A 27,564-nucleotide genomic window follows, 5' to 3' on the forward strand; every position below is an offset into this window, starting at 1 on the left:
GCCACACATAAATTTTATATTTTTTCCTATCGAATCGTTCAATATCATTCTGCTAGAGTCTTAGTTCATAAAAACAATACTTTTATCTTTTGTAAAAAACTTAGTCATACATTCGATTTTTATAAAAATTTTCTTAAAAAAGCAGGTATTTTATTTCGCTTAAATTCATCCTGATCCCTTTATGAAAGCTTTTTTCTTAATTAGAAATCTCAATGTTAGGCCAATTCTTGTACCATATTTTTGGTATTAAACCTTTTATGATTTACTCAAGGGTAAAGAGTAAACAACATAATAAATAACAATATTTATTTAGAAAACATTATAATGATAAATACAATTTTTCTCAACAAAATTCTATAATATTATGGCACATACATAATATGAAGACAATAGTGATGATTTTTCTTCATTTATATTTTGTTTTGTACAGTGAAACACCTTTTAACATATATATATTTATATCTGAGTTATGAAATACATATATAATAGATACCAACTAAATTTATGTACATACAAGGTTCAGAGATTTCCTGCCACCAGATCCCCATAGGAAACTGAACCATATATCGTTTTAAAAATTCAATACTCCTTACACTTAGGTGATATTTACATTTAAAAAACATTTAGAATGATTTTGATAGATGAGAGATGTCAGAGCAGGTTGAGACAATTAACCAATTATATAATACAATATATATACAAGAAGGATTTTGACATTTTCCCATCTATCGGGAATCCCGGAACGGAACCCCAAAAAACTGTGAATAGACGTTATGTTCAAAAATGACGCCGTCCTGGAACGTTTTGAACTTTTTCGAATGAAATATTATTTACAGGTATGTCGGAACAAAACGATTTTCCGTTAGAAATGCGGAAAAACTGACGTAGGCGATTCACAACGTGCATCCTGTTTTCTAAAAACCTCCCACAGCAAAAACAATTTTAATTAATTTTTTTAAATGATTATTATATTTTATATCAGACCATTTATAATAGGAAAGTAAATAGTACTCAAAATATAAAAAATGTACGAAAAGTATATTTGTAAAACTTTTCATAATTCACTTTCAAACTGTACCATAAAAAAATGTTTACTCGATAGATTTATATAGATTTTTAATTTAAAACGGTTGTTTTTGACTGAAAAATGTAATAATAAAGTAAGGTTTCACGGTAATAAACCAATTTATCATTACATGCAATAATAAAGTTTATGTACGTTAACTTTATAGTGTCGTGTATTTGGTCAATATTGACATTTAATCTATTGTCAATTTGGTTATTTTGGCAGTTAGCTTGTTTGCTTAATAACATTTCTAATTGAATTATTATTCAGTTAACTTTTAGCATGTAGAGTATTCGAATTAATTAAACTAAATTTTATAATAATTGTTGTATGGTATGTATTTCTGTTTTCATTATTTTTTAATATGCTTGATCATTATTTTTCTATGGTCTTACATATTAATAATGCAAATAGTTGAAATTTATTGAAATTCGAACGATTTTCATGAGGGGGTACGTTGTGAATCGACTCGCGTCCGACTCGAGGCCAGGAGGAATAAAAAGAAAGCCTCTTTTATTTTGTATTCTGAGAAAAGTGTTGAGTACATCTTGATAATGTTATCACCGGTTCCTTGCTGCGTTGTTATCTTTTAGTGCGGCTAACCCTTTGCCAAACCGCCCCCCTCGACTTTGGTTTATTGTACCCCTTTGGCAGGGGGTGCAACCAACCCCGATCCCTAGGAGTTTTATTTCACTACCCCTCGGCATAAAAGGCAGAACAACCATCGCTATAGAATAGAATCGGATTTTATTTTCAAAGCGCCATTTTTTCTTTAACCATTTTACTATATTTTAATCGAATAATTTAAATTATAGATTTTATTTTTTACTGATTTTTTGCTATATGTCAAAACGTTGTCCTATTTTATTGTTTATGTTTTATTTATTAGTTTAATTTTGTTTTGTTTTTAGTCGTTTGAATATATTTAACAACCAGGAATAGGGTTTAAAAACAGAAAGAAACCGAAAAATCAATCAAACATAAAGTAGACCAGTAAATGTAATAAACATTTTATTACATGGTTGTTCTCTTATTTTCCAGACTCTTCGTCTCAAAATCAATCGTCTCTTTTAAGCGAACATTTAGAATATCAAATTTTCGAGCACCGCGATAAAAAAAAAAAAAAAAAAAAAAAAAAACAGCTTTCGACGTCTAAACCTTTAAATATTCACCCCTCGATACCACTCTGAAACATTTCCAGAAATGAGGACGAGGATATTTTGAGTAAATTCTTCTCCATTAAACCTTATTTTCTATTCTCTTATGAGGCTAATTATAATGCATGAATTCCGGCTATAAATTTTAATTCTGTATAAAATTATCCCGTTCGTACACAATATTCATATTCATCCCATATTACAAAGAATTAAACAAAGAAATTGAGACAGACAATGGAAGAGAGAGTGAGACAAAACATCAGCACGGTTGTACATTCATGTTGAGCGAGAATATTACGAAACTAAGCGAATTAACAGATATTTTTCACCGATGAAACTGGTACTTTAAAGAAAAAAGTGTTTCGGTCTTTGGCACCACTACATTTATTGTCCCCAGCGTTTAAAAAAAATATTTACCAGTATAATACATTAATCTTGTATTGCAACACTTCAGTAATATGAAAATATTAGAAAATCTTGCTTATGTTGTTAATTAAAAACAAAACATAATAAACTGATTTTCAATTTATTAAATTATTTTTTAAGTTAACTATGTTACTCTTAATAATTTATGTTATCTCTGAAAACATGACAGCATGACATATGACAATATTAAGAGGGTAGCAACCACTTTTCTGACAAAGCAGTAATCTATATTTTTATATATAGATTATAAATATATTCTTTGGTTGGGCTTTACTGGTACAAAGTCACGAAAGAGAAAAAAAATACGTACTATCATTCCTGTTGGAAAGGTGTCTGACAAAACTAGCAAGAATAGTCTGATTAGTTAAAGTTTCCATACTTTTTTCTCCAAAACACGTCAAAATGATAAATCGATTTTTTTCGTTTTGGACGACGATTTTGACAAGGAAATTCTTTTAAACGAGAAGCGAAGAAAATTTTTTTTTGTTGAACAAAGGTCTTAAGATTTTTTATCTGATTTTTTTTTTTCATTTGGTAGAAGAAGAGAAAGCTAAAAATTGTATCGAAAAGAAACGGCAGGGGAAAAGGATTTTTTTGAATATAAGAACATATTGTAAAAAATTGTCACAATTTTAGGAAAAAATACGAATCACTGTTTTTAAATTCATCTAACTACAACTCTAAATTGCAAGAATTTAGTAAAGTAAATAAATTATAAGAAAATGTTACAAAAAATGCCAATGTTTTGGTTTTTACGTAGAGCAAGAATAGACAAATAAGTTGATCAAAAGAACTATCTTAGAATTTTTTTTAAACTTGCTCATATTGATCTAATTAATTTTGCATTTTGAAGAACAATAACAAACATTTGTTGTATGCACTCTCTTTAAAAGAATCCAGGAGGAGAAAAATATTTGTATAATTATAAAAATATCGCGTAAATGGTTGTCACAACTTTAGTGGGGGAAAGGAAAAATTATTTATAACAATTTTAAATATAAAATAGATAGGATGTAATAGGTCAAAAAGAATTTGAGAAAATGGTACAGAAAATTGCAAGATTTTATATCAAAATCTAAAATGATGAAGCGTATACAAATATCTAAAACAAAATGGTCTATAAAACCGGTAACCCGTGTAAATCCAGTTTTCTACAAAATTCTGCATCATCTTGATTGATATATAATTTTTTAGAGTATATCAACTAAAAATCTTTTACAAAAAATCCTAAAATTAAAAAAAAATATATTTCTTTCATAAAGAAGTGAACATTTTATTATAAATTTTGTTTATACCTTATAATAATCAATCTAGACTTTATAAAAAAAACCTAGCTACGAATTCCTAGTTTGCTCTGTAAAAAAAGCCTGTTTGCAATAGGCCAACTGGGACTGGCTTTCGAAAAACTAAACCAATTTTTAGACTAATAAAAATGCTTGAAAAGTATCTTGAAAAAAGGTAAAATATTGAGGTTTAATACTTAAAAAAATAAAGGCTCTCATAATAACGCAAAGAGTATGTAATTAGAAATCCATCGAGTTGAAGAGGATTTAAATATATAAATAAAAAAAGCGTTATTCGTTTGGAAAACTGATGCCTTAAATTTATATAATTAAATACAAATTTGATTGATAATTTTGTTACGTTTTTATCTGAACTAAAAGATATAAAAATGTAAGAAAATCAAGTTTAGCTTTAACTTATACTAAATGTAGTTTTTTTATAGTTTTTTTTTTTAGCTTGAAGTATTTTTGCCCTACTGGTGACAAAATTCAATAAATATTTAGACATTACAAATTTGGAATAGTTATAATTTTTGTTCTTAGATTTAAAAAAGTGTTGCAATACAATTTGTCCTAATTAAGAAAAAAATTTACGCTGGTATCATTTCTTCAATTTCTCTCTTAACAATGACATTTGATTTTTAACGAAACAAAGGACACATGTAAAACATTGTCAATAAATAATTTTGAACATTTAAGGAAATGACATCCCTATACATGGTACTTATGGTAGAAATCAGATCTCGGTAACACAAGGAATCTACTAATATGAGTATTGTACACACTTGCTTACAATAATGACAAAATTGAAAACATAAAATATTCCACTTTTAAATTTTACTAAAGTACATTATCACATGGATTTTTTTTAGAAATTTGTGTCACACGGCCAGTCGGCCGTTTTATCACTTCACATTGACCATAAATTCAGGGTTTTTTTTCATTTAAGTCAGAATAGTTTTAAAACTATGATAGCACGCACTCTCTTGGCACTTTGTGATTTCAGTAAATATCTGACGTAGCGGATCACACCTGGGTGTGTGTGTTGCTGTGCAGCTGGTCGCTTTCAGGCTGGTTTATTGCGTTTCCCGACGAATAGTACTGAAAGAGGGTGTCTCGTTTCTATATTGAACAAACAGAAAACAAGAAAGACAAACAACGTTTAATTCAAAGGGCAATTCGGATGGGCCTGGTGGGGCATACAGACAAAAGCGAATGCAATCGACTATCCTGCGCTTGTCCTGGCACACTTTTTTCTCTTGCAGTCCGTTTTTTTATTTTTCTTTATCATGCCCCTCCGCGCAAAGCGTTAATGCAAACAAGGCTAATCGTCTTTCTGATGCCACAAGTTCCATGCTGAAGCAAGCAATAAATAAGAGCAAAAAAAATTTAACATAACAAGGTAGCACGATTTAACGAAAAGTGTTCATAGAAAAAGCTCTAAAGCGTATCATAAAAAAAATCAAAATCGTGCAGAAAAATTTTAAACCTTTCAAGAATTGGTAAAAAATAAGCATTTTCTTTATTGAGAAGACATTATTTTTATAAGAAGACAATATAAACAATGTACAAAAAATGTTACAAATCTGAAATCATTATAAACATTTAAATTTTGTCAATAGATTCTGAAAAAAACAAAAAAAACAGTTCATTTAAATTTATTTTTCTTTTAATTTACAAATAAATAAATAATAAATCGAAACCATGCAGACTGTTATACATGCTTCATCAAAATAATGAAGATGTATTTGTACAGTAGGTTAAAGACGTTTTTGTTTGCGTTGCATTTTTTTTTTTTTTATTTGCTTAACGTCTGAACTTAAAGACATTAAGTTAAAGACGTTAAAATGGCTGCATGCTTAGAAAAAGCTTGGTTGAATAATTTGTACTCACTATGATAAAAAGCCCTCTTTGCTTTATTCTATTTGCCTGTTGTACGCCATGCAACTTTATTACTCTATCCCGTACAACTCAACATAAAAATCGGTATGCACAATATTTCGAAAGAGTAAAAAGGAAAAAAATAAAGATAACATGAAAGGGTGAAAAAAATAAAATTAAAAATAAGAAAGATATAGTAAGAAAGTTGAAAAAAACCAATATTGTACAACATTTAAAAGACTGAGCAATGTTCGAATGTTACATTGAATAACACAGCTTTATACATTTTATTTTTTTAAACCAATTTTTTTCGATTAAAAATCCGATCAAAAATTATACCAAAAATACATAATATTGAATGTATTCGTACAAGAAGCGTACTGTCATATTTTTTTGACTTGAAAACTTGTAACATGCTTATACATAAAAAATTTAAATTTTGTATTTTATCTAAAGTTATATTGTTTTAAATAATTATTGTGTAGATTGTTAGTAATTTTTATTAAGGCAGGCAATCTTACTACTATGCATAGTCATGCATCTACATTTTAAAATATTATTTAACTTAATTTAGCCTGTATTAAGGCAAATAATTATTGAAAGAATCACCAATATTTTTATATTAAATAAATATGTATTGTGATTTCAAAGTTAAAATATGATTCTTTCCATAATTATTTCAAATATTAATATATACTTTGTAATTATATTATAATAATGATAAATATTAATTGATATATGATTAAAGCTTTTGCTTTTTTTTTGTTTACAAAAGAACATCTATTATAAAATACATCAGCTATGATTGACTTTACAGTATTGACATATATTGGACTCACAGATCAAATTTGGCGAATTTTGGTTTTTTAAAAGGAAATGTGATATTCTCTTTTAAAAGTGTTGTGCTCCCTAGAGGGCATACTTACTCTGGTATTGTCGTACTCTCTCCCGCCGATGGTCAGACGGGCTTTGGCTTTCATAGCGTCCGAAAGGGGTATCTGAAAATCAAGAGGTTTAAAATTTAAAATTTTGAAATTCGTGTGTTACAAAGAGAAATTACACTAGTCCGTATAAAGAGGTCCTGTACGGACCGTTAATTAAGGTCGGAATAAGAAAAACTCAGCAACGCTAAAATACTGATGGCTGTGTCATTTTAAGGGTGGAAAACCGAAAAAAAATAAGGTGGAAAATAATAAACTCTAAACGAAAACAATACGATGAAATCAATACACCAATACTGCCAAAACTCCAAATTAATTTAATAAATTATTTTGTATAATAATTCATAAATGAAAATGTGGCAAAAAGAATCTATCGTATTATACACCAAAAACATAAAATTTAATTTTATATAAACGTTTCAAATTTTTCTTCTTTGAATTCTTACAGAGGTAGAAACGGCCGTAATTTATTCATTAACAGTTCAATCAATTACTATTTTGGCCTGGTATCAAAAATTTTAAAGTGTTCATCGGGTATTGTTGGCCCATCATTATGAAACTTAATAAATAAAATTATGTACAGCGGAATCTTTCCAGATTTTCTAATAAAAAAAAAAAGGCAAACTACAGGTCAATATCAGTTTCATAGTTTCACTAATATCTAAGGTAAAAGCTTCTCTACACGTGGTCTCGTTTTTCTACCTGAAGTGAGTGTATTTATTGGCGAGAATGTGTGAGTGTATGAGTGGTCGGAATATCGAGTACACCACAGACCCACCGATCTAGGATAGATATCTCTTTGTGTGTTTTGGGTAGAATGAATGTATTTATTGGCGCGAAAGTGAGTGTGTATGGGTGGGTTGTGCAGGAATATCAAGTACACCACAGACCCACCAAACTAGGATAGATATCTCTTTGAGTATTTTGGATAGTATGAATGTATTTATTGGCGCGAAAGTGAGTGTGTATGGGTGGGATATGCAGGAATATCGAGTACTCCAAAGACCCACCAATTTAGGTTAGTATATTAGGCTATAATATCTTTTAGAGTGAACAGGCGGAGGCACTGTTGTAATTTTAAATGCGCCAGTGGCTCCGCATTTTTTAAATTTGTAAATACAGAATGATTGGTTACTGTTTGAGTGAATGTATTTATTAGTGCGATAGTAGTGTGGGTCTATGGTGGAATATCGAGTGCCCCATAAACCTACCAACCTAGGTTAATATTTTAGATTAATTGTAATTTTAATTGTACTTAATGTATAAATGTATTTATTAGCGTGAACGAGGGCGCGTCTTCAGAGGAATATCGAGAACCCTCTTTTCGCCACGTGTGGGATGGCTAAAAATGTAGAAATAACGTCCCAGAACATAACCAGAAAGATTGCCAGACTTCCTACAGAAAAGATAACTTAAAAAAAAAAATATATATATATATATTTTTAAACGTGAGGTGGAAGAAATGTAAGGTGCTGGCAATAGCCCAGGCAGATAGCCGGCCGGGGGAAAAAATCAAAGGTAAATAAATGAATACATAATCTTTACTTAAAATTTCCAAAATGTGACTTGTTCTTTGAATGATAAAACTTTATCAGTGTCTAAATTCTGTTTGGCTCCTTGTAGTCAGCTTCTTAGAATAAGATAGAACTTATACGTATTTCGATCAGAAAAATAAACCTGAACAATAATAAACCTATTTGGTTTTTTTTTTATCCATTACTAAACCGCTACTTACTTTTGCTCGTGTTGCTTCTGTGTGAGATTTATAGCAAAATTCAAGAAGAGCAACAGCCATGGCGAGAATGAGTCCGCCTATCAATATGTAGAATATCCCTGCAACGTTGCTCAACGACAATTCGTTTCTCGATGTGTCCTGAAAATGTTGTGTTAGTAAATAAGTTGATTTTTTTTACTTTTAATTTTACCTTATCGCCGTGTTTGCACTCTGTTCTATCGTACCACCATTTGTTTTTCAGTTTTGCAAGTTCTCCCGTCTCGATCAACGACAGGACCGCTAAATTAACTACTTCCCTGTAAAAGAAATTATATTATTAATAATGGCAAAAAGGAGGGAAAATTCATAAGGTGGGGTTGAGATGGGAAGTTAGTGTCCGAGTGGATCGAGGTCACGATAGCTCAAGTGGTACAGCAGCGGCGTATCTAGCCGACGATCATGGGTTCCAATCCCGCTCGTGACACTTACTTTTTTATCTCAATTAAAAACCTTAATTAACTGAAAGATTTTAATAATATAATAATATTCAAAATCAACAACCTGCATTTTGTTCGTGTTTGTTATTTGATATTATTACTTCATCATATTAAGTTAATGATCAAATCACCCTCACCAAAGACAAGTCTAGACAAGTATTATTAAAACAAGTTTATGATGCAAACTTGTACGTGAACTGAATGATTTATTTCGAATAAAAGTCAACTTATTTTTTTAACATGAATATGGTTTTGGGCTATAGACATTTTATTGGGTAAAAATATGGTTTGCAAGAGTTAGGATAGGGTTAGGATAATGTTCCTTTTTTGAGCTACCTCAAAGTTGTACATTCATAAAGAAAAAGACAAATGAACAAATTCCTATCCATTTCGAAAAATGAAATTGTAGTCCAAATGAATATACAAGATTCAATATTGATTTATGAAATATTATTTGAGAATAATGTGTAGAGATTAGTGACCGTTAATCGATAGTTATTCAGATATCGTGAGACGGCATCTCACGATATTTGAGAATAATAATACAAAAAATTAAATTGACACTAAAAATATTAATGTAAACAATAATATGTTTATGCATTAGAGAATTTTCAGTAAGTATTGAAAAAATGTGTGATGTTTAGTGACCGTTAGTTAATTTATTTGGAAATAGTGAAAAGCGGTCCGGCATGACATAAGTTTTAGAAAAACATTTTCTTTATCGTGCCAACGTTTCGACCTTTATTGAGATCTTCTTCAGAGCTCAAAGTGTTTGTTTTCTACGTGATTGTGTCATGTGCGTCGTGTTGAGAGTACCCTCACACGACACACAATAATGACACAATTACGCAGAAAACAAACACTTTGAGTCCTGAAGATGATCTCAATAAAGATCGAAACGTTGACACGATAAAGAAAATGTTTTTCTAAAACCTACCTCATACCAGACCGCATTTCACTATTTCCAAATAATTTCTGAAAGAATCTTTTTTTTTATCAAATCAATTTTACGTTTTATACAATTTTTTATTATTATTACTTAGACGAAATATATTAAAGCAATGTTGGACATATTGAAAAATTACCTTAAAGGAGATCCCAGAGGAGTCGCGACGCCGAAACCTTTTGCATCTAGATTCCTGCCGACTTTCATCGTGTCGCACGGCTCCCTCTCGTTAATGTAATCGTTCTTCGGCGATTCTATAAGCAACGCGTACTTTCCTTTCGACTGTCTCACTCGCTTTATTCCTTCGTCGTACGTCCGAACGAAGACGTGCGACCTAGAGTTCATGAACTCCCACATCTTGCTGTAAAGCGTGATTTGCGATTTCTGCAAAAGACACAAGGCAATCATTCAAAGTCTAATATTAATCAACTGTAACATGAAACATAATAATTTATTTGAGTGTAGTGCATTCCAGAAAATCAAGAAATTCATCAGTAACGCCTAGAGGACTGAAGGCCAAACTGGAAAAGGCCTTAAGACAATTTTAAAGCATTTGTATTTTTCGGTAATTCTACAAATTCTATCTTTGCGAAATTAATAATTTAGTAATCACAGTAAAAACTGATGAAAAGATTGAATTAACAACTGATGTAGGAAAATCGTTTGACGGTACCAAACAAACATGCCATGAGGCTTTCCTGCTATAAAACATAGGTATAATATAATTAACTGTATAGTAGGTTATAAGTATTATTTTACAAGTTTGTCAAAAATGGAAAGGATTAACAAATTTGATAACTGAATATAAAGGTAAACAGCCAGATCGGCAGAGGAGGAGTTCAGAGGTGAAAAATATTTTACTAATCAATCTACAAATAAAAAATATAAACAAAAGCGCTTTAAAGTTCAATAAAATGGAACACCAATCTTAAATGAAAGTGCAATAAAAACTAAAATTTGAAAACAGCAATCAATTCATAGTTTTTTTATCAAACACTCTGTCGATCTCTAATCTTCAGTAGATTTGCAGATAACAAAGCCCATATGAGTTTTTATAATTGAACAATTTTTTATGGTGTAAACTGTGTTATGTTATGTGAACTACCGAAAACAAACAGGCCTGAAAATAAAGTGAGATTGGTAAGAAAGAATGACAATAATAATCAATGTCTTATTTCAATTAATTAATCTTTATGTAAGATATTGGTTGGGACAAAAAAGTCAGTGACACGAGCGGGATTCGAACCCACGACCTTCGGCTAAGTACGCCGCTGCTCTACCACTTGAACTATGGTGACTTCGATCCACTCGGACACCAAGTTCTCATCTCAACCCACCTTTCGAATTTTCCCTCGTTTTTGCCATTTTTCAACTTTATTTTGCCGTTTTATCTCAACCAATACCTCACATTAATTAATTGAAAGAAGTTATTTGGTCAATCCGACCATGAACTCTAATGGACTTAATAATCAATAACGTTCTACACAAAGTTTAACAAATACAGTTATGATCTGACGAAAATTATTTTTTTTTTTAAATAAATTTTACCCTAAAGAAATCCCATGTCGAGCCGTGATAAAGTGTGCCATATTGTACTTCGGTTTGAGATGCTAGATCTTCTGGTGAGTTTATAGGTGCGACCATCCTCTCGACAGTGAGAAAAGCAGCTAAGTTGGCAGTATAAGATGAAATAAGTATGAGTGTAAAGAACCACCATACGCTTCCTACAATCCTTCCTGATATAGATCTGTAATAAAAAATAAAAAAAATTAATACAAAATAGGACGGTAATTTTTATAGATAATAGGCGTATAGCAAAGAAATGAAATATTTATCAAGTTTGTAGACATAATACCTTGTCAATTTATAGCCAATAGTTTAGGGTTTAAAGAAGAAAGTGGATAAGTTTACCTCGGCGATATGTCGCACCCTTGTTGCATAAATGCACCCAGAGAGAACCAAAGGCTGTTCATGATGCTGAAATCGTTTGCAAGTACGTTGGCCGCGTTTGCCGGACCCGGTGGAACCGTGTGGTGCAAACCGTGGTGGTGTGCTTCGTCTCCATAGCTCAACAATCTCCACTCATACGGAGAAAATCTTGACACGATGAACAACACTATGCTCACCTGAAATGTTTTAAGAAAAAAATAAATGACCCGTAACACTTAGATTGAACATGACATACCCCTATGTAGGAAAATATAACGCAGACCCAGATTTCTTTGGACAGGGGGTTGAGAAAACTGAACACGCCTGGCTTCTGCTTGACAGGTTTCTTGATCATGATGCTGATTCCCAGAGACATGAACGGCTTGCTGAAATCTATAACCCTTTCTCTCTCTGAGGTAATTGTCATCGAAGCTATTGCCATGTCAGCTTCCTGTAAAGGCATTTAAATTAAATAAACTATTGAGTATAAAATCAATATACTTAATAAATTCAAATTGGTTTCAATATATTCACTGGGGATGACGCCAACTCGGCGGCATGATGAGTTGTTTCATCAAGTTGCTCACATGAGTGAGTTGTTTCACCAAACTCGTGACTACAAGATGGCGACACGAGTGAGTTGTGTCAGTAGACTCGTGACATCAAGTTGGTCATATGAGTGAATTGTTTCATCAGAATTGTGATGTCAAGTTGGAGATACGAGTGAGTTGTTTCACCAGAATTGTGACGACAAGTTAAAACATGAGTGAGTTGTAGCAGAAGACTTGTGAAGTCAAGCTGGTGACATAAGTGAGTTGTTTCACCAGACACGTGACGTCAAATTGGTCATATAGTGAGTTGTTTCGCCAGAATCGTGACGTCCAGTAGGAGACATGAGTGAATTGTAACAGAAAAATTGAAACGTCAAGTCGGTGACAAGCATGAGTTGTAACAGAAGAATTGAGACGTCAAGTTGGTGACATGAGTGAGTTGTTTCACCAGAATCGTGACGTCAAATTAGTCATATGAGTGAGTTGTTTCACCAGAATTGTGACGACAAGTTGGCGACATGAGTGAGTTGTTTCACCAGAATCGTGACGTCAAATTAGTCATATGAGTGAGTTATATCACCAGAATTGTGACGACAAGTTGGCGACATGAGTGAGTTGTATCACCAGAACTGTGACGACAAGTTGGCGACATGAGTGTGTTGTAGCAGAAGACTTGTGACGCCAAGCTGGTGACATAAGTGAGTTGTGTCACCACGCTAGCAGCAAAGTATTCCACAAAAAAATATTCGGCCGGACAAATAGTCAAATAGATACCACAGTCATCCATAGGCTTGTACTAATTGTACGTTTCCCAGGTGGTGAGAACAACAATCAACCAAAACCTGAATGACAAGAAAACTAAAAAGGAGAAAATTTTCCATCTTACATAAAAAATATTGACAAATAAATATACACGATCTAATTTTTGTTATAACCATTTTGTAATATAATGAAATATGTAGAAGGTAAAATGGGTTGGACAAATATTTAGAAAAAACAGACGAAAAGTGCAGTACTTAAAAAGTGCTTTATCTCGTTTCTGCCAATTTAGCTAGGCTTGAGACTTAAATGTCCAATACATTAAGAACATTTCCAAAATAAATTATTATGAGAAAATGAAATTTTGATAAATAAATTGAACGTTTTGCTGGCTGAAGGACAGTGGCTGCATTCTCACGGACATAGAATGAACGAGCTTTTTCTATAAAACACGATTTTTAGCTAGTCTCCTTTAACCCCAGCTTTCCTTACAGGTTCAAATAACGTTTTATCAACTATAAAAGTCCGACTTTAAAAAATTCAGTTTTTTACTAATATTTTTAATTAAACTATTAACGGTTTGCGAGCTGTTTTCGGAAAATGCTCAGAGGTAGCGTCCTCTTTCCGACATCGTCTGAGCTCTTGCGGGTCGAATGGGGAACCTCTTGGTCCTATTTATTGAACAGCACATTTTGAGGAGCGGCCAGCATTGTGCACGGCCCGAGAAATGTGGACCTTAGGTGAGCTAGATATTAAAAAAAAAAGGCGAAATGTGTGACACTTGCGAACATTAAATTGGTGTTAAGTAAACTCAACTATTTTGGGAAAGAAATAAACATACATTTCTGAATAGATACAAGACAAAATGTCAAATTTAAACACTATAGGGACTAGTTTGAGTAATCCAGTAAACCGGGCGTATCCTTTCAGTTTTATTTCAAAACCAGCAGAATAAAAGAAAGTAAAAACCTTATGGTTTTAATAATAATTGTGCAATAATATCTAACAAATAGTGCTAATGAATAGTTGGATGAATTGAATGAATTTTTGACACATAAATTTTGTTATTTTATGTTAAATCAGTGTTTGAGGTAGCTGGTTCTGCATGTACAATGAATAAAAAAACTAGGATAATTGAAACTTTCAAATTGTTCAACTGAATCGATATCTCATACAAATACCATAAAAGTTATGTAATGGCTTGTCTCAATAATGGGCTCTAATGATTTCGAGCTATATAGTATTTTATAAAGGTACATAAGTAGTCTACATTAAAAACAAACATACATGAAACTCCAAGTTGAAGTAAACTATTATCTCTTAGAAAACAGTTAAAAAAGTAAAGCAAAAATTCCATCAGGACTTCGCTACAACATTGTACTAATTGGACTTTGAATATAGCGGCCATATAATTAGGCCAATGGCATGTACGATTCAACACCAAAGGCAAGCATACTTCAGATCTTAACGCTAGTTCAATAATATTGTTATATCCTAAAAAAACTTTAGTAACAAATAAAATCATAATCAATTACATGTTTACAACAATAAAAACCTACCAGAAGGTAATAATGTTGTGTTATTTGGATGAATAGTATGGGCCATATCTACATCAAACACAAGCATACATGAGACTTTATAACTTAAACTTAACTGATATCTCTTACAAAAACTATAAAAATGAGACAAAAGATCATACGTATAATTACAATAATGAACTATTTTAATTTCGTGTTACACCGGTGGTTCAAGGGAGTAGACAGGCATGTACGATATCTACATGAAAAGCAGCGTAGAACTTTCAAATTAATTAATGAATTAATGAAAAATGGCAAAAAAAAGAAAGAAAATTCAAAAGGTGCGGTTGAGATGGGAAGTTGGTGTCCGAGTGGATTGAGGTCACGATAGCTCAAGTGGTAGAGCAGCGGCGTATCAAGCCGAAGATCGTGGGTTCGAATCCCGCTCGTGCCATTGACTTTTTTATCTCTACTTAAAATCTTCATTAATTGTAATATATTAATTGGTCAAGCGGACCACGAAATTAGTGAATTTAATAAACTAATTAATCTTAATTTATCTTAATCCATATTTGCTTAGTGGTCATAATTGACCATATTAATCATTTCAATTGATTAATCTTTTTATAAGGTTGAGAAGAAAAATTAGTGTCATGAGTGGGGTTTGAACCCAGGACCTTCGGCTCAATAAGCAGATAGCTCAACAGGTTAGAGCAGCGGCGTATTGAGGCGAAGGACGTGGGTTCGAATCCCGCTCATGACACCAATTTTTCATCTCAACCAAAAACCTTAGATAAAATGAATAATTAATTAAATTAATTCGAAAAGCGAAGATAAAATCCAATATATAGATTATTCAAAGACCGTAGCGCCATGAACGTTTTTAATTTCGAAGTGTATTTATGTGGAAACGTCGATCGGAATTTTTAGTGGGTCAGTGGAATGTACACAGGAAATATAAGAATACTTGATACTTTAACACTATTTCAACCAATATATCTCTTAGATACATATACCACAATGAACTAGGCCTGTACGATGTCTGCGTTAAAACAAGTATCCTCGAGACCTTTTTATTCCTAAGCCCTAAGTTGAGCGAGTTTATTCTGCCAGTTCCCTACAATGCCTATATACTTCGTATTCAAAACCAAAATTTTACATAAAAAGATTAATTAATTGAAATTAGTAATAGGGTCAATGAATATAATGTGATTAGTGACCGTTTGTCGATGATTATTCAGAAATCGTGAGATGCGGTCTGGTGTGACATAGGTTTCAGAAAAACATTTTCTTTATCGTGCCAGCGTTTCGATCTTTATATGAATTAATATAAAAAAAAGTAATTTTTTTTGCGTTGTATAAATTCACTTTTTTTTACATCCTACATGTTTTTGTTAAATTTAAACAATGTTTGTAAAACCCAGGCCCTGTAGATGATCTCAATAAAGATCGAAACGTTGGCACGATAAAGAAAATGTTTTTCAGAAACCTACGTCACACCAGACCGCATCTCACGATTTCTGAATAATCATAGACAAACGGTCACTAATCACATTATATTTATTAGTATATTGACCCAATTACTAATTTCAATTAATTAATCTTTTTATGTAACATTTTGGTTGAAATGAAAATATTAGTGTCACGAGCGGGGTTTATGCGATTCATTTCAACCAAAACCTTACATAAAAAGATTAATTAATTGAATGAAGTAATTTGGTCCACAGACCACTAAATATAATGGATTATATTCACTAACAGCTCCCTGTGGCCACTTAAAATGTCGCTGAGAATCGAATCGTGATTACACAACATTTACAAAATGGCAAAAAAACGGGAAAATTCGAAAGGTCGTAGGTTGAGATGGGAAGTTGGGGTCCGAGTGGATCGAGGTCACGATAGCTCAAGTGGTAGAGCAGCAGCGTATCTAGCCGAAGATCGTGGGTTCGAATCCCGCTCGTGCTATTGGCTTTTTTATCTCAACTAATTATACTATAATATATTAATTCTCAATTAATAATTAATTATACTATAATATCTCAACTCAAATTATAATATATTAATTGGTCAAGCGGACCACGAAATTAGTGAATTTAGACTAATATCGATATTTTAATTGGGTCAGTTGACATGTACGTTGTGTACATCAAAAACAAGCGTAATTTAGACCTTAACACGCTCAAATGAACTGTAATCTCCTGGAAAAACTTGTACTTGTATGCAATAACTCACTATTTTGCTTTCTGGTTATATCGGCCATATGTGGGTGAGGAGGAAAGCACATCAAGCACAGGCTCCTCGAGACCTTAAAAATTGTTCAACTTACCTGATAGTTTTTATACGCAACGAGAAAGAGCCGTCAGTGCGCATTGAAACGCATATATAATACAAAATAGATAACAAACAGCTGATCAGTTCTAAAACCGCAGTAAACCAATAACTATCTAGGGTTATTGTCAGATATTTAAAAAACATTGATAATAAATATTTAATTGTAATACTCGTCGCATTGTTCCTACATTACCATCATTAAATAAACATCGCTTAGTTTGTACTAGGGTACGCAGGGATTTGGGGAAATGTACAAGCGGATACCACCACGCTAAAAGCTGCCACGCAGCCGACAAGGCCGGACCCGCCTGCAGCACGGGAATACACAATTAATCTTCAGAAAATATGACAAGGATTTAAACACCGGATACTTAGAATCCCGGTCACAAACTGCACATTGTAATAAAAAGTTCGATCATGGGAGGAAAGAGAAATTTAAATATATAAGAATCTTTCATTTATAGACATATTTTTAAGTAAAAATTGTGCAACATTTTTCCAAACGTCATACATAATATGATGGTACTATTTACATACTGAACCATGATTATTTATAAATTAACATTCACTAGTTTTCGTGGTCCTCTTGACCAATTAATATATTATAATTAATTAAGGTTTTTAGTTGAGATAAAAAAGTCAGTGTCACGAGCGGGATTCGAACCCACGATCTTCGGCTTGATACGCCGCTGCTCTACCACTTGAGCNGCACAACCATCTAATAAGTTGTTTGTTAAACTTAATTTTTTTAAATAAAGTTACTCCTAACCATCATAATTAAACAATGTTTATAAAAACTTATGCATTTTTGATCTCGTTTAATTTGGTTTACATTAAAATAACATGTTGTAATTAATATAACGACCAAATTACATGTACTTAATTTGAAATAAACTACAAAAAATATGAGTGTCCTGTTCTGACGCTATCCGACGAAAATGGCGTAATTTTACGAGCAAAACTATGAAATAAATTGTTAATTAAATTTTATGAGAAAACCGTGTAATAAATTCTTCCAATTTTAGTATATGTACCGCCGAAGCGAGTACAATAAATTTTTAGTTAAATTCATTATATCAAGATATCGTATTCCGGTGTTTTGATTAATTTTCTACCAAACCATTAAAATTAATTTTTTAAATAAAAACTAATTAATTTTTAATCACAGTTAATTTGGTTTATATTAAAATAAGTATGTTGTAATTAATTTTACGACAATAATATATGCAGTTTGAAAAAAATATGAGTGTCCGGTTCTTTTGTCTTCGACTGTACTCGATGCGTCCCGACGAAAATCTTGACAGTGAGGATCGCAGAGCGTCGGGTAGATGTGCACGGGGGTAATGCAACCTTATGGAAAATCGGAGTTTGGATTTGCGTCGGGTAGCATCGGGTAGATGTGCACGGGGGTAATGCAACCTTATGGAAAATCGGAGTTTGGATTTGCGTCGGGTAGCATCGGGTAGCGTCGCATGGCGTAGCATCGGGTAAGTGTGTTTCTGACTTTAGCCCTAAGTCACGCACACAGCTCGAGAGGCAGTGGAGATACTTCATTCACTTATACAATACGCAGAATCACATAACACATATTTTGGAGGCTAAAAAGCAGAAAAGGGACCGTGAAACTCGCTGTGACCGAGAACCCCACTCGCACCTTATAAAGAGCCAAGACATGACACGTTTCAATCATGAGGGACAAATCGAGTAACCTTTCTCGGCATAGGAGGCACCTGCGAGGTGGTTGGCCCACGAGCAAGTGACCATGTGTCAACCGGGTATGACCTATTCTTAATCCGGTAAGGAGTATTCTATGTTTCCGGTTCAGACCTCTGCTTCTATTTCAGCTGTTATAAATTACAAATAAACAAACCATCAAATAATAAATAATATTAACAATTAATAAAAGTAAATTACATGCCCTGTTTCATGAAACCCCTGTGGTTACAATTTATACAATAGACTTTGATATTTCCTTTGTTTTTACTTATCAAGAGAATGTGTATATAAATTTAGAAAATATTAGAAATATTAATGTATAAAAGATAAAAATAAAATAAGTACTGAATACTGTAACATTTTAGAAATATACATGAAAAATAAAAATAAAAATTCGTAATTAAAAAATTCATGAATAATATAAAAATATTAAGCAAATAAAAATTAATATATATATCGTATATCTCATTTTTGATTACAACTAGTAAATGATTTTTTAAAAATATGACATGGACGAAGTTCATGGGTTGCTGCTCTCCCTGGGTCGAATCACGTTTTTCAACTTTGTAAAGGAGATTTAACTAAGAAAATTTCCAAAAAAAATGCAAAAATGAGTATGTCCTAGGAATACTTATAAAATAAGACAACTTTGGTGACATACCTCAAAATTTTGATCGAAAAGTTCTTGCACGAGCCACAATTGAGTATTTCTAAAAAAAATCATGGGTTTGGACATTTGTTGTTCATTGAGCGGCTACTGTGCATTCGGAAGCCCGAATTTTTCAACGGAAATCTTGATATCTTGTGGAAACTTTAATGTAGTTTGCGAAATAAAGGTCAGATATGTATTTTAATGCTCTCAAGTTGAGAAATTACGATTATATGTAAAAAGATTTTATTCTTAAATCAATAAAATATTAATACCGCTGGAAAGAGACAAGATAGAAATCTAGTTCTAGTGCCACTGAACTACCTTTTATTTACTGAATCTACTATGACAGCATATTGACATTTAACCCCGTAACACCCTGTATAATTCACTAATTTTGTGATCCGCTTGACCAATTAATATATTACAATTAATTAAGGTTTTTAGTTGAGCTAAAAAAATCAATGGCACGAGCGGGATTCGAACCCACGATCTTCGGCTAGAAACGCCGCTCCTCTACCACTTGAGCTATCGTGACCTCGATCCACTCGGACACTAACTTCCCATCTCAACCTCGAATCCCGCTCGTGCCATTGACTTTTTTTATCTCAACTAAAAACCTTAATTACCCTGTATAATGTTGATAAAAAACATAATGTATTGGTTAACTTGTTGACGACGCATAACGTCATAAGAAAGAACAATTGAACTATCAAAGTCTATTGTGCCAATTGTAGCATTCAATGTTTCATGAAACTGGGCTTGTAAGTTAATTTTTGTATTTAGTATGTGTTAGCTGCTAACATGCTGTATTTTTAATATATATATATATATATATATATATATATATATATATATTTTTTTTTTTTTTAAGTCATAACAGTTGAAGAATGGGCAGACCCCGAAATCACTACTTTTTATCTTATCAAAATATTTGGGTTTTGACTTCGTCAGTTTGTGTTTAACCGATGTAAGGTAACAATAGAAAACCTGCGGTCAATCGGAAAGTTATCAAAGTTATCGGTCAAGCAGGGATATCGAGGGAAAGATTTCCCGGGTCTTTTTATTTATTTCGGCCAAAGGGTTTTTGTCGAGTCAAATCTGTGAGTTTTCCCACTGTGAAATAAGACAACCCATGGAAAAGATAACGCCCAACGTGTTACATATATTTTAATAGCCACCCCTGGCTCCCTTTTATCTCCGACGCCTTCAACATCCACGCTCCCAATTCAACGGATCTTTACCAACCGTTATTTTTCCCTTTCCTCTTCTCTTTTTGAACAAACTTCCTTTTTGTTAAAACATACAAAGCTCTTTTGTGTAACTTGTAAACATGGTGTATAAATTTTGTAAAAGCAAGAAAACTTTACAAGGTAAATATTGACGTTTCATGAGTAATAAATTCAGGATGAACACTGAAATGAGCTTTCGGTTTTCCTGCCGATAAAATAGTCCTGTCTATGTCGGGCTGATGTACGAATCGTGAAAATTGTTCGTAAATAAAACATACGCGGCACGTTTTGCGTTGCCCTATGCGGCCGCTAACTTCATGCGCTAACTAGTTTAAACTTGGCCGCCCCCTAAGCGGGCAAAGTTGGAATTGAGGTACGTCGGTACTTAAATACAATTTTAATGCGGAATATGTCCATCCCTTTTCTGAATAATTAACTGTCGCTGTTGATTATGTGGCCCGATCCCGGTCTATTTTGATGTAAATGTGGCTTTCTTTGACCTACTGCATGCCTCTGTTTTCCAAATCCCACGAAAGAGTACAAATTAACAAAACTCGGCTATTCAATTACCCACTTCGCAATCAATTTCAAAGAAAAAATTCAGATTTGATACAACAAGAGTCTGAACTTCTTAACTAAACCCTCTACCAATTCGTAAAACAAAAAACGAGACATAAAATCTCTAAATCTATATTTTTACTTAGAGCGAGCAAATTATATGCGGTATTTTACTAAATCATTTAAATTAAAATATAATAAACACAACAGGTATAAAACAGGCAAACACCAAAACACTATCCGAGTAAATTAGGTCAAAAAAATTAAATTAAAAAAATTCTGATTCGTTTTAAGTACCCTGTCGTATTAATAAATAAGAATTTTCATCATAAACGTAACACGCAATTTTTGAGATGGTTTATTGGGGAGAATGTTTTTACTCTCCAATGTCCGTTTTGCTCAACTTAAAAATTCCCACCTTTGCCTTTTATGCAAATTCAACCAACAGTGGAATTCGCTTTTAACGATACTGGATACAACGATATTCCGGGTATAACGAATTCGCGCAATGCTTTTGGTTTTGCTATTTCAGTGAGGTCATTTTGTTCATATAATAATACCGGTTACGACAATAATCTGGAAATAGCATTTTGAAACCATAACAGGTCCTTTCATTTACTTATGATTTTCTGAGATTTCATTCCTCTTAAATTTCCTCAGTATTAACAAATGACTAACGATCATGGCTATTCGGGTACCTATTTACAACCAATTTCAAAGAAAAAATCAAATTTGATACAAGACAATTCTTAACAAACCCCTCTACCAACTCGTAAAACAAAAAACGAGACATAAAATCTCTAGATCTATATTTTTATGTAGAGCGAGCAAATTATATGCGATATTTTATTAAATGATTTTAATTATAATACAATTAATTAAGGTTTTTAGTCGAGATGAAAAAAAGTTAATGGCACGAGAGGGATTCGAACCCACGACCTTCGCCTAGATACGCCGCTGCTCTACCACCTGAGCTATCGTGACCTCGATCCACTCCGACATCAACTCCCCATCTCAACCCCACCTTTTGAATTTTCCTCCCACATTTTGAGATGAGGAGTTGATGTCCGAGTGGATTGAGGTCACGATAGCTCAAATGGTAGAGCAGCGGCGTATCTAGCCGAAGGTCGTGGGTTCGAATCCCTCTCGTGCCATTAACTTTTTTTCATCTCGACTAAAAACCTTAATTACATGTCTTGTATTAATTGGTCAAGCGGACCACGAATGTAGTGAATTAATGATTTAATTATAATACAATAAACTCAATATATATAAAAACTAGTAAACACCAAAATACAATCAGAGAAAAATATGTCAAAAATCGGATTTAAAAAAACTCTGATTCGTTTTAAGTACTTTGTAGTATTATTATTTTATTATTATTATTTATTTTTATTACAAACTGTAATTATTATTTACAAGATGGAATTTGCGGATACATGAACTTATGTACAACTATTTACATTGAGGGGAGAAAATTATGAATGTTATCCTCCCTTTTCACTTTTTTTATTTTATTTTATTTTTATTTTATTTTATTTTATTTTATTTTTTTTTTTACAGTTTACTCGGAAAGGAGGTCGCGGGGCCATTTCCTCTTAAGACGCCTTATGGGGTTGTAGGGTTGGGTTCTATCGGACAGGGCTTGGGCAAGACTGTTTGGATGGTGGGAGAGGTTTTTGTGAAACTTGGTAAATTTTTGGGGAATCAATTTTTTGATTAAGGTATTTGAAGGTCGTTGTGTAGGGTAACATTTGAAACATAATAAGGAGCATTTACAATGGGTCTGAGGACTTTAGATTTAAAGGATTGGAGACGTTGGATATTGGAAGGTTTAGCGGTTCCCCACAGTTCTATTCCATATATCCAAATCGGTTGTAGTAGTGTTTTGTAAATTGTAAGTTTGTTTTTTGTCGATAGTTTAGACTGTCGTCCTATAAGTCTGTAGTAGACCATACCGTCTGTTCAGGTTTTGTCGTGTCAGTCGTGTATGTTGATTCCAGGTTAGTCGTGAGTCTAGGTGGAACCCAAGGTAGCAAACGCAGTCGGATTTGTGGATAGGAACGTTGTTGTAGTATATCGTGAGAGGAGGTTTGCTTCGGAGTGTAAATGTGACATGAACGCTCTTGCTTTCGTTTATCTTCATTTTCCATTGTCTAAACCAATCTACTATACACGAAATATATTCCTGCAGATCTTCCGAAGCAACCGCAGGATCGGAATTGGAGGATAGTACAGCTGTACCATCGACGAAGGATGCAAGTAGGGTGGTAGGTTTAGTGGGAATATCTGCAGTTGTGGTGACCCAGAGAAACCACCACAGACGGTCCTATCCAGGGCCTCATCACCACCCATCTCTCGCCTATCCCCCCCCAGGTCGGTTCTGCCCACGGCGAGCATCCACATCCACCGGGAGTGGGGGGGAAAGGATATATGCCAAAAAGGAGGAGAGAGGGGAGATTCGGTTCTGACCGGAAGGTTGCTGGACGGCGGAAGAAGAAAAGGGCTGATTGTGGTAAAGGAGAAAAGGCAAAGAGGAGAGAAAGGAAGAAAAGAGGACGTTTCCCGGAGGACACCGGACCACCTCAGGAAAGGTAGGCAGGCCTCTTTTTTCTTCGCTCGCCCCCCTATCTCTGAAGACATTCATTTGATATTAATAAACCGATGTAAAAAAGAAACCTTTTATGTAAATAAAATTCTTGTTTTCTAACTGGAGGAAAATTTCGGGATCCCGAACTCTACCTTGCTCCCCAGCTCCTGACACTAAAAATCACTACACAGTATAAAGGATGTAGAGGATTGGTCCGAGCACACTGCCCTGCGGTACTCTCGCGACCAGGGAGCAGTATTCGGAGTAATCTCATCCTTGTCGGACCCGAAAGAACCGCTCTGTTAGATAAGAGTGGAGGATTAGGTAAAGAGTATTTGAAGGACACGCTTTAATTTGTAAATGAGACCCCTGTGCCAGACGCGGTCAAACGCTTGTGCCGTATCAAGGAAAGCTCCCATACAATATTCTTTGCGCTCGAGGGAGGAAGATATACGGTCAACAACGCGAAACACCTGCTGGACTGTGGAATGGTGGGGGCGGAAGCCAAACTGATGATCGGGGAGGAGGTTAGACTTTAATTGTGGCAATAGCCGTTTAAGGAGAATTTAAATAGTAGTATTATTAAATAAGAACTTTCATCATAACCGAAACCCACAGAATTTCTGTGCTCGTTTATTGGAGAGAATGTTTTTATTTTTCAATGTCCGTTGTTCAACTTAAAAATTCATAATACCCCCTGCATTTTATGCAAATTCATCCAACAGTGGAATTGCTTATAACGATATTTCGAATTTAACGAATTCGCGCAATGCTTTTTGGTTTTGCTATCTCAGTGCGGTCGTTTAGGTTATATAATGATGCCGGTTACAAAAATAATCTGAAAATAGCATTTTGAAACCATAACACGTCCTTTTATTCGCTTATAGTGAATTTCTGAGATTTCCTTCCTCCTAAATTTGCTCAGTATTAACAAACGACTATCGATCTTGTGAATCTGACTTTGTGGAATCCTTTCTGGGGTTATAATGACCACAAATTTTAATTTTCCTTTTAACACAGTTTTGTGTTTATAATTTTGAATATTTTTCTACCGCCAAGTACCATCAATCTCGGATGTGTTGTTGCTAAAGTACGTTTGTTACGCTAAACATTGAAATCAATACGCAAGACAAAACAATAGCGAAAAGTTCCAAAGGTTTACAAACCACTATAACTTATTAATTTACGAAACAATCCATGTATTAATGATAATTAATGTAAAATTGTGTCTAAGGCTTAAAATAAATTGTTGTAATAAGAGTCTAGTCAGATTCAAAATATTAAAACGTTTGTTGGGAGTTGGAAAGACTTAAATGTAAAACACTGGCTCTTTTTTAAAATAAACTGTTAAAAAATATTAATGACTGACGACCACTGTTTTAACCAGTAAACTCAGCTGAGGAAGGTTTAAAATAAATCCGAAACATTGTGGATAAAAACTGGTTGTGTTTTTTTTTTTGAGATGGCCTATTATCCCACCTTCGAGAAGGAAAAATCATAACTTAAAATAAATCCAAAACGTTTGGGATAAAAACTGGTTGTTTTTTTGAGATGACCTATTATCCTACCTTCGAGAAGGAAAAATCACAACTTAAAATAAATCCGAAACATTTGGGATAAAAACTGGTTGTTTTTTTGAGATGACCTACTATCCCACCTTCGAGAAGGAAAAATCACAACTTAAAATAAATCCGAAACATTTGGGATAAAAACTGGTTGTTTTTTTGAGATGACCTATTATCCCACCTTCGAGAAGGAAAAATCATAACTTAAAATAAATCAGAAAAGTTGGGGATAAAAACTGGTTGTTGTTTTTTTGATATGACCTATTATCTCACCTTCGAAAAGGAAAAATCATAACTTAAAATAATTTTTTTTTTTTTTTTTTTTTTAGTTGACCTATTATCCCACCTTCGAGAAGGAAAAATCATAACTTAAAATAGATCCGAAACTGTGGATAAAAACTGTTTTTTTTTTTTTTTTTGAGATGACCTATTCCACTTTCGAGAAGGAAAAATCATAACTTAAAATAGATCCGAAACATTGTGGATAAAAACTGTTTTTTTTTTTTTTTTGAGATGACCTATTATCCCACTTTCGAGAAGGAAAAATCATAACTTAAAATAGATCCGAAACATTGTGGATAAAAACTGTTTTTTTTTTTTTTGAGATGACCTATTATCCCACTTTCGAGAAGGAAAAATCATAACTTAAAATAAATCAGAAAAGTTGGGGATAAAAAGTGGTTGTTGTTTTTTTGATATGACCTATTATCTCACCAGCAAGAAGGAAAAATCATAACTTAAAATAAATCCAAAACGTTTGGGATAAAAACTGGTTGTTTTTTTGAGATGACCTATTATCCCACCTTCGAGAAGGAAAAATCATAACTTAAAATAAATCAGAAAAGTTGGGGATTAAAAGTGGTTGTTGTTTTTTTGAGATGACCTATTATCCCACTTCGAGAAGGAAAAATCATAACTTAAAAAAAATCAGAAAAGTTGGGGATAAAAAGTGGTTGTTGTTTTTTTGAGATGAACTATTATCCCACCTTCGAGAAGGAAAAATCAGAAGTTAAACTGTTGAGGTCGAAATAAAGAACATTGTAAAAAAAAGAACTAAACAGACCCTTCAAATTTTATACAAGAGCGCTGGACAAATGATCAAAACTAATTGTACAAAATAAACAACTCATTTGATTACTATTTTGGGACCCATTTAAACATACAGAATCGAAAATTTGGGGTTCAACAAACCCCAACCCAGCCAATCCGTACAATCCAAACCCATCGTCAATGCTCTTTAATATGTATCCAAACTTTCCGTCCCCCATGAACTTAATACCCAATTTGTTCTTGAAGTAGCGAAAAACCGCAACGAGAAGTTTCTCAAACAATTACCCCGTCACACAAACCCTCATGTCAGAAACATTTCATCCCACACCCTTCCAAATAATCCTCTTCGCCGAGTGAAAGGTCACTAGCCTCCCGACTACCTAAGTGACAGTGTTAATAATTAACACTAATACTAGGAGTAACTAATAATGAGGAGTTCCTCTTTTTTCTAATATTTATATATTTTTTATATAATTTTTTTCTCAGATGAAATCGAATTTACTTAAGCTGCAATGGAGTAATAAAATATATTAATAAAATTTAAACAAATATTTCAAAGTCTCGTAAAATCAGGATTGTTTGACGGGAAGGGAGAAAAATTTAGAAAGACTCACTTCCTTAAAAAAAAGATTTTTTTAAAGGAAATATTAATATTTATGAGTATAAAATATATTCGTTGATAAATTTCTAGAAAGTGTACTTTGATTTGCTATTTTTATTTTTTAACTCTATCTACAGGGATTATAGGTTAGCGTTTTTAAATAATGTTCCTGACAGAGTACATAACCGCAAGTTTAATAAAGTTAATCAACTCTAAAATTAACTCCGACCGGGTGGACAAACTTGACCATAAGTTTCTCGGCAAAAAATTAATTAACCTTGTCAAACTGTAGTAAGAACTTTCACCTCGGAAATTATTACAGGTGGTCTCGGGCCCTCGGGGGAAGTTTCCTTTTGTTGTGATGAAAGCTTTGCCTTGAATCCGTTTTATTTGGAAATAGGGTCGTTCGGTTAACTGAGAATATGCAAAACGAAAGGAAGTCATAACGCCAACGGGACAAAGCGGTCCCACAACTGTGTCTCTTCCTCAGAAACAAAATATGCGCATATTTACGTAAAATGCCATATAAATTTTTATATGTTTACATAAGTCGATATTGATACAAAAGGATCGATGGTTTAAAGGGAGTGACAGTTATGAATAAA

General features: G+C 33.1%; 1 protein-coding gene across 1 annotated transcript in view; it reads right to left on the reverse strand.

The window, feature by feature from the left end:
* Positions 1 to 4,474: 4,474 nt before the first annotated feature.
* Positions 4,475 to 27,564, reverse strand: part of LOC106666197 (glutamate receptor 1) — a 127,508-nt gene continuing 104,418 nt past the window's right edge. The window contains exons 9-16 of the mRNA XM_024227765.1: positions 12,097 to 12,291; positions 11,823 to 12,037; positions 11,460 to 11,658; positions 10,051 to 10,295; positions 8,680 to 8,785; positions 8,490 to 8,627; positions 6,740 to 6,811; positions 4,475 to 5,054 (exon numbers count right to left, since the gene is read on the reverse strand). Of these exons, the coding sequence (XP_024083533.1) occupies positions 4,959 to 5,054; positions 6,740 to 6,811; positions 8,490 to 8,627; positions 8,680 to 8,785; positions 10,051 to 10,295; positions 11,460 to 11,658; positions 11,823 to 12,037; positions 12,097 to 12,291 (1,266 nt within the window). The 3' untranslated portion in view covers positions 4,475 to 4,958. The remainder of the gene's footprint in view (positions 5,055 to 6,739; positions 6,812 to 8,489; positions 8,628 to 8,679; positions 8,786 to 10,050; positions 10,296 to 11,459; positions 11,659 to 11,822; positions 12,038 to 12,096; positions 12,292 to 27,564) is intronic.

The sequence above is a fragment of the Cimex lectularius genome, unplaced genomic scaffold (assembly GCF_000648675.2).
Source record: "Cimex lectularius strain Harlan isolate CLEC.00 unplaced genomic scaffold, Clec_2.1 scaffold114, whole genome shotgun sequence".
NCBI lineage: Eukaryota > Metazoa > Arthropoda > Insecta > Hemiptera > Cimicidae > Cimex > Cimex lectularius.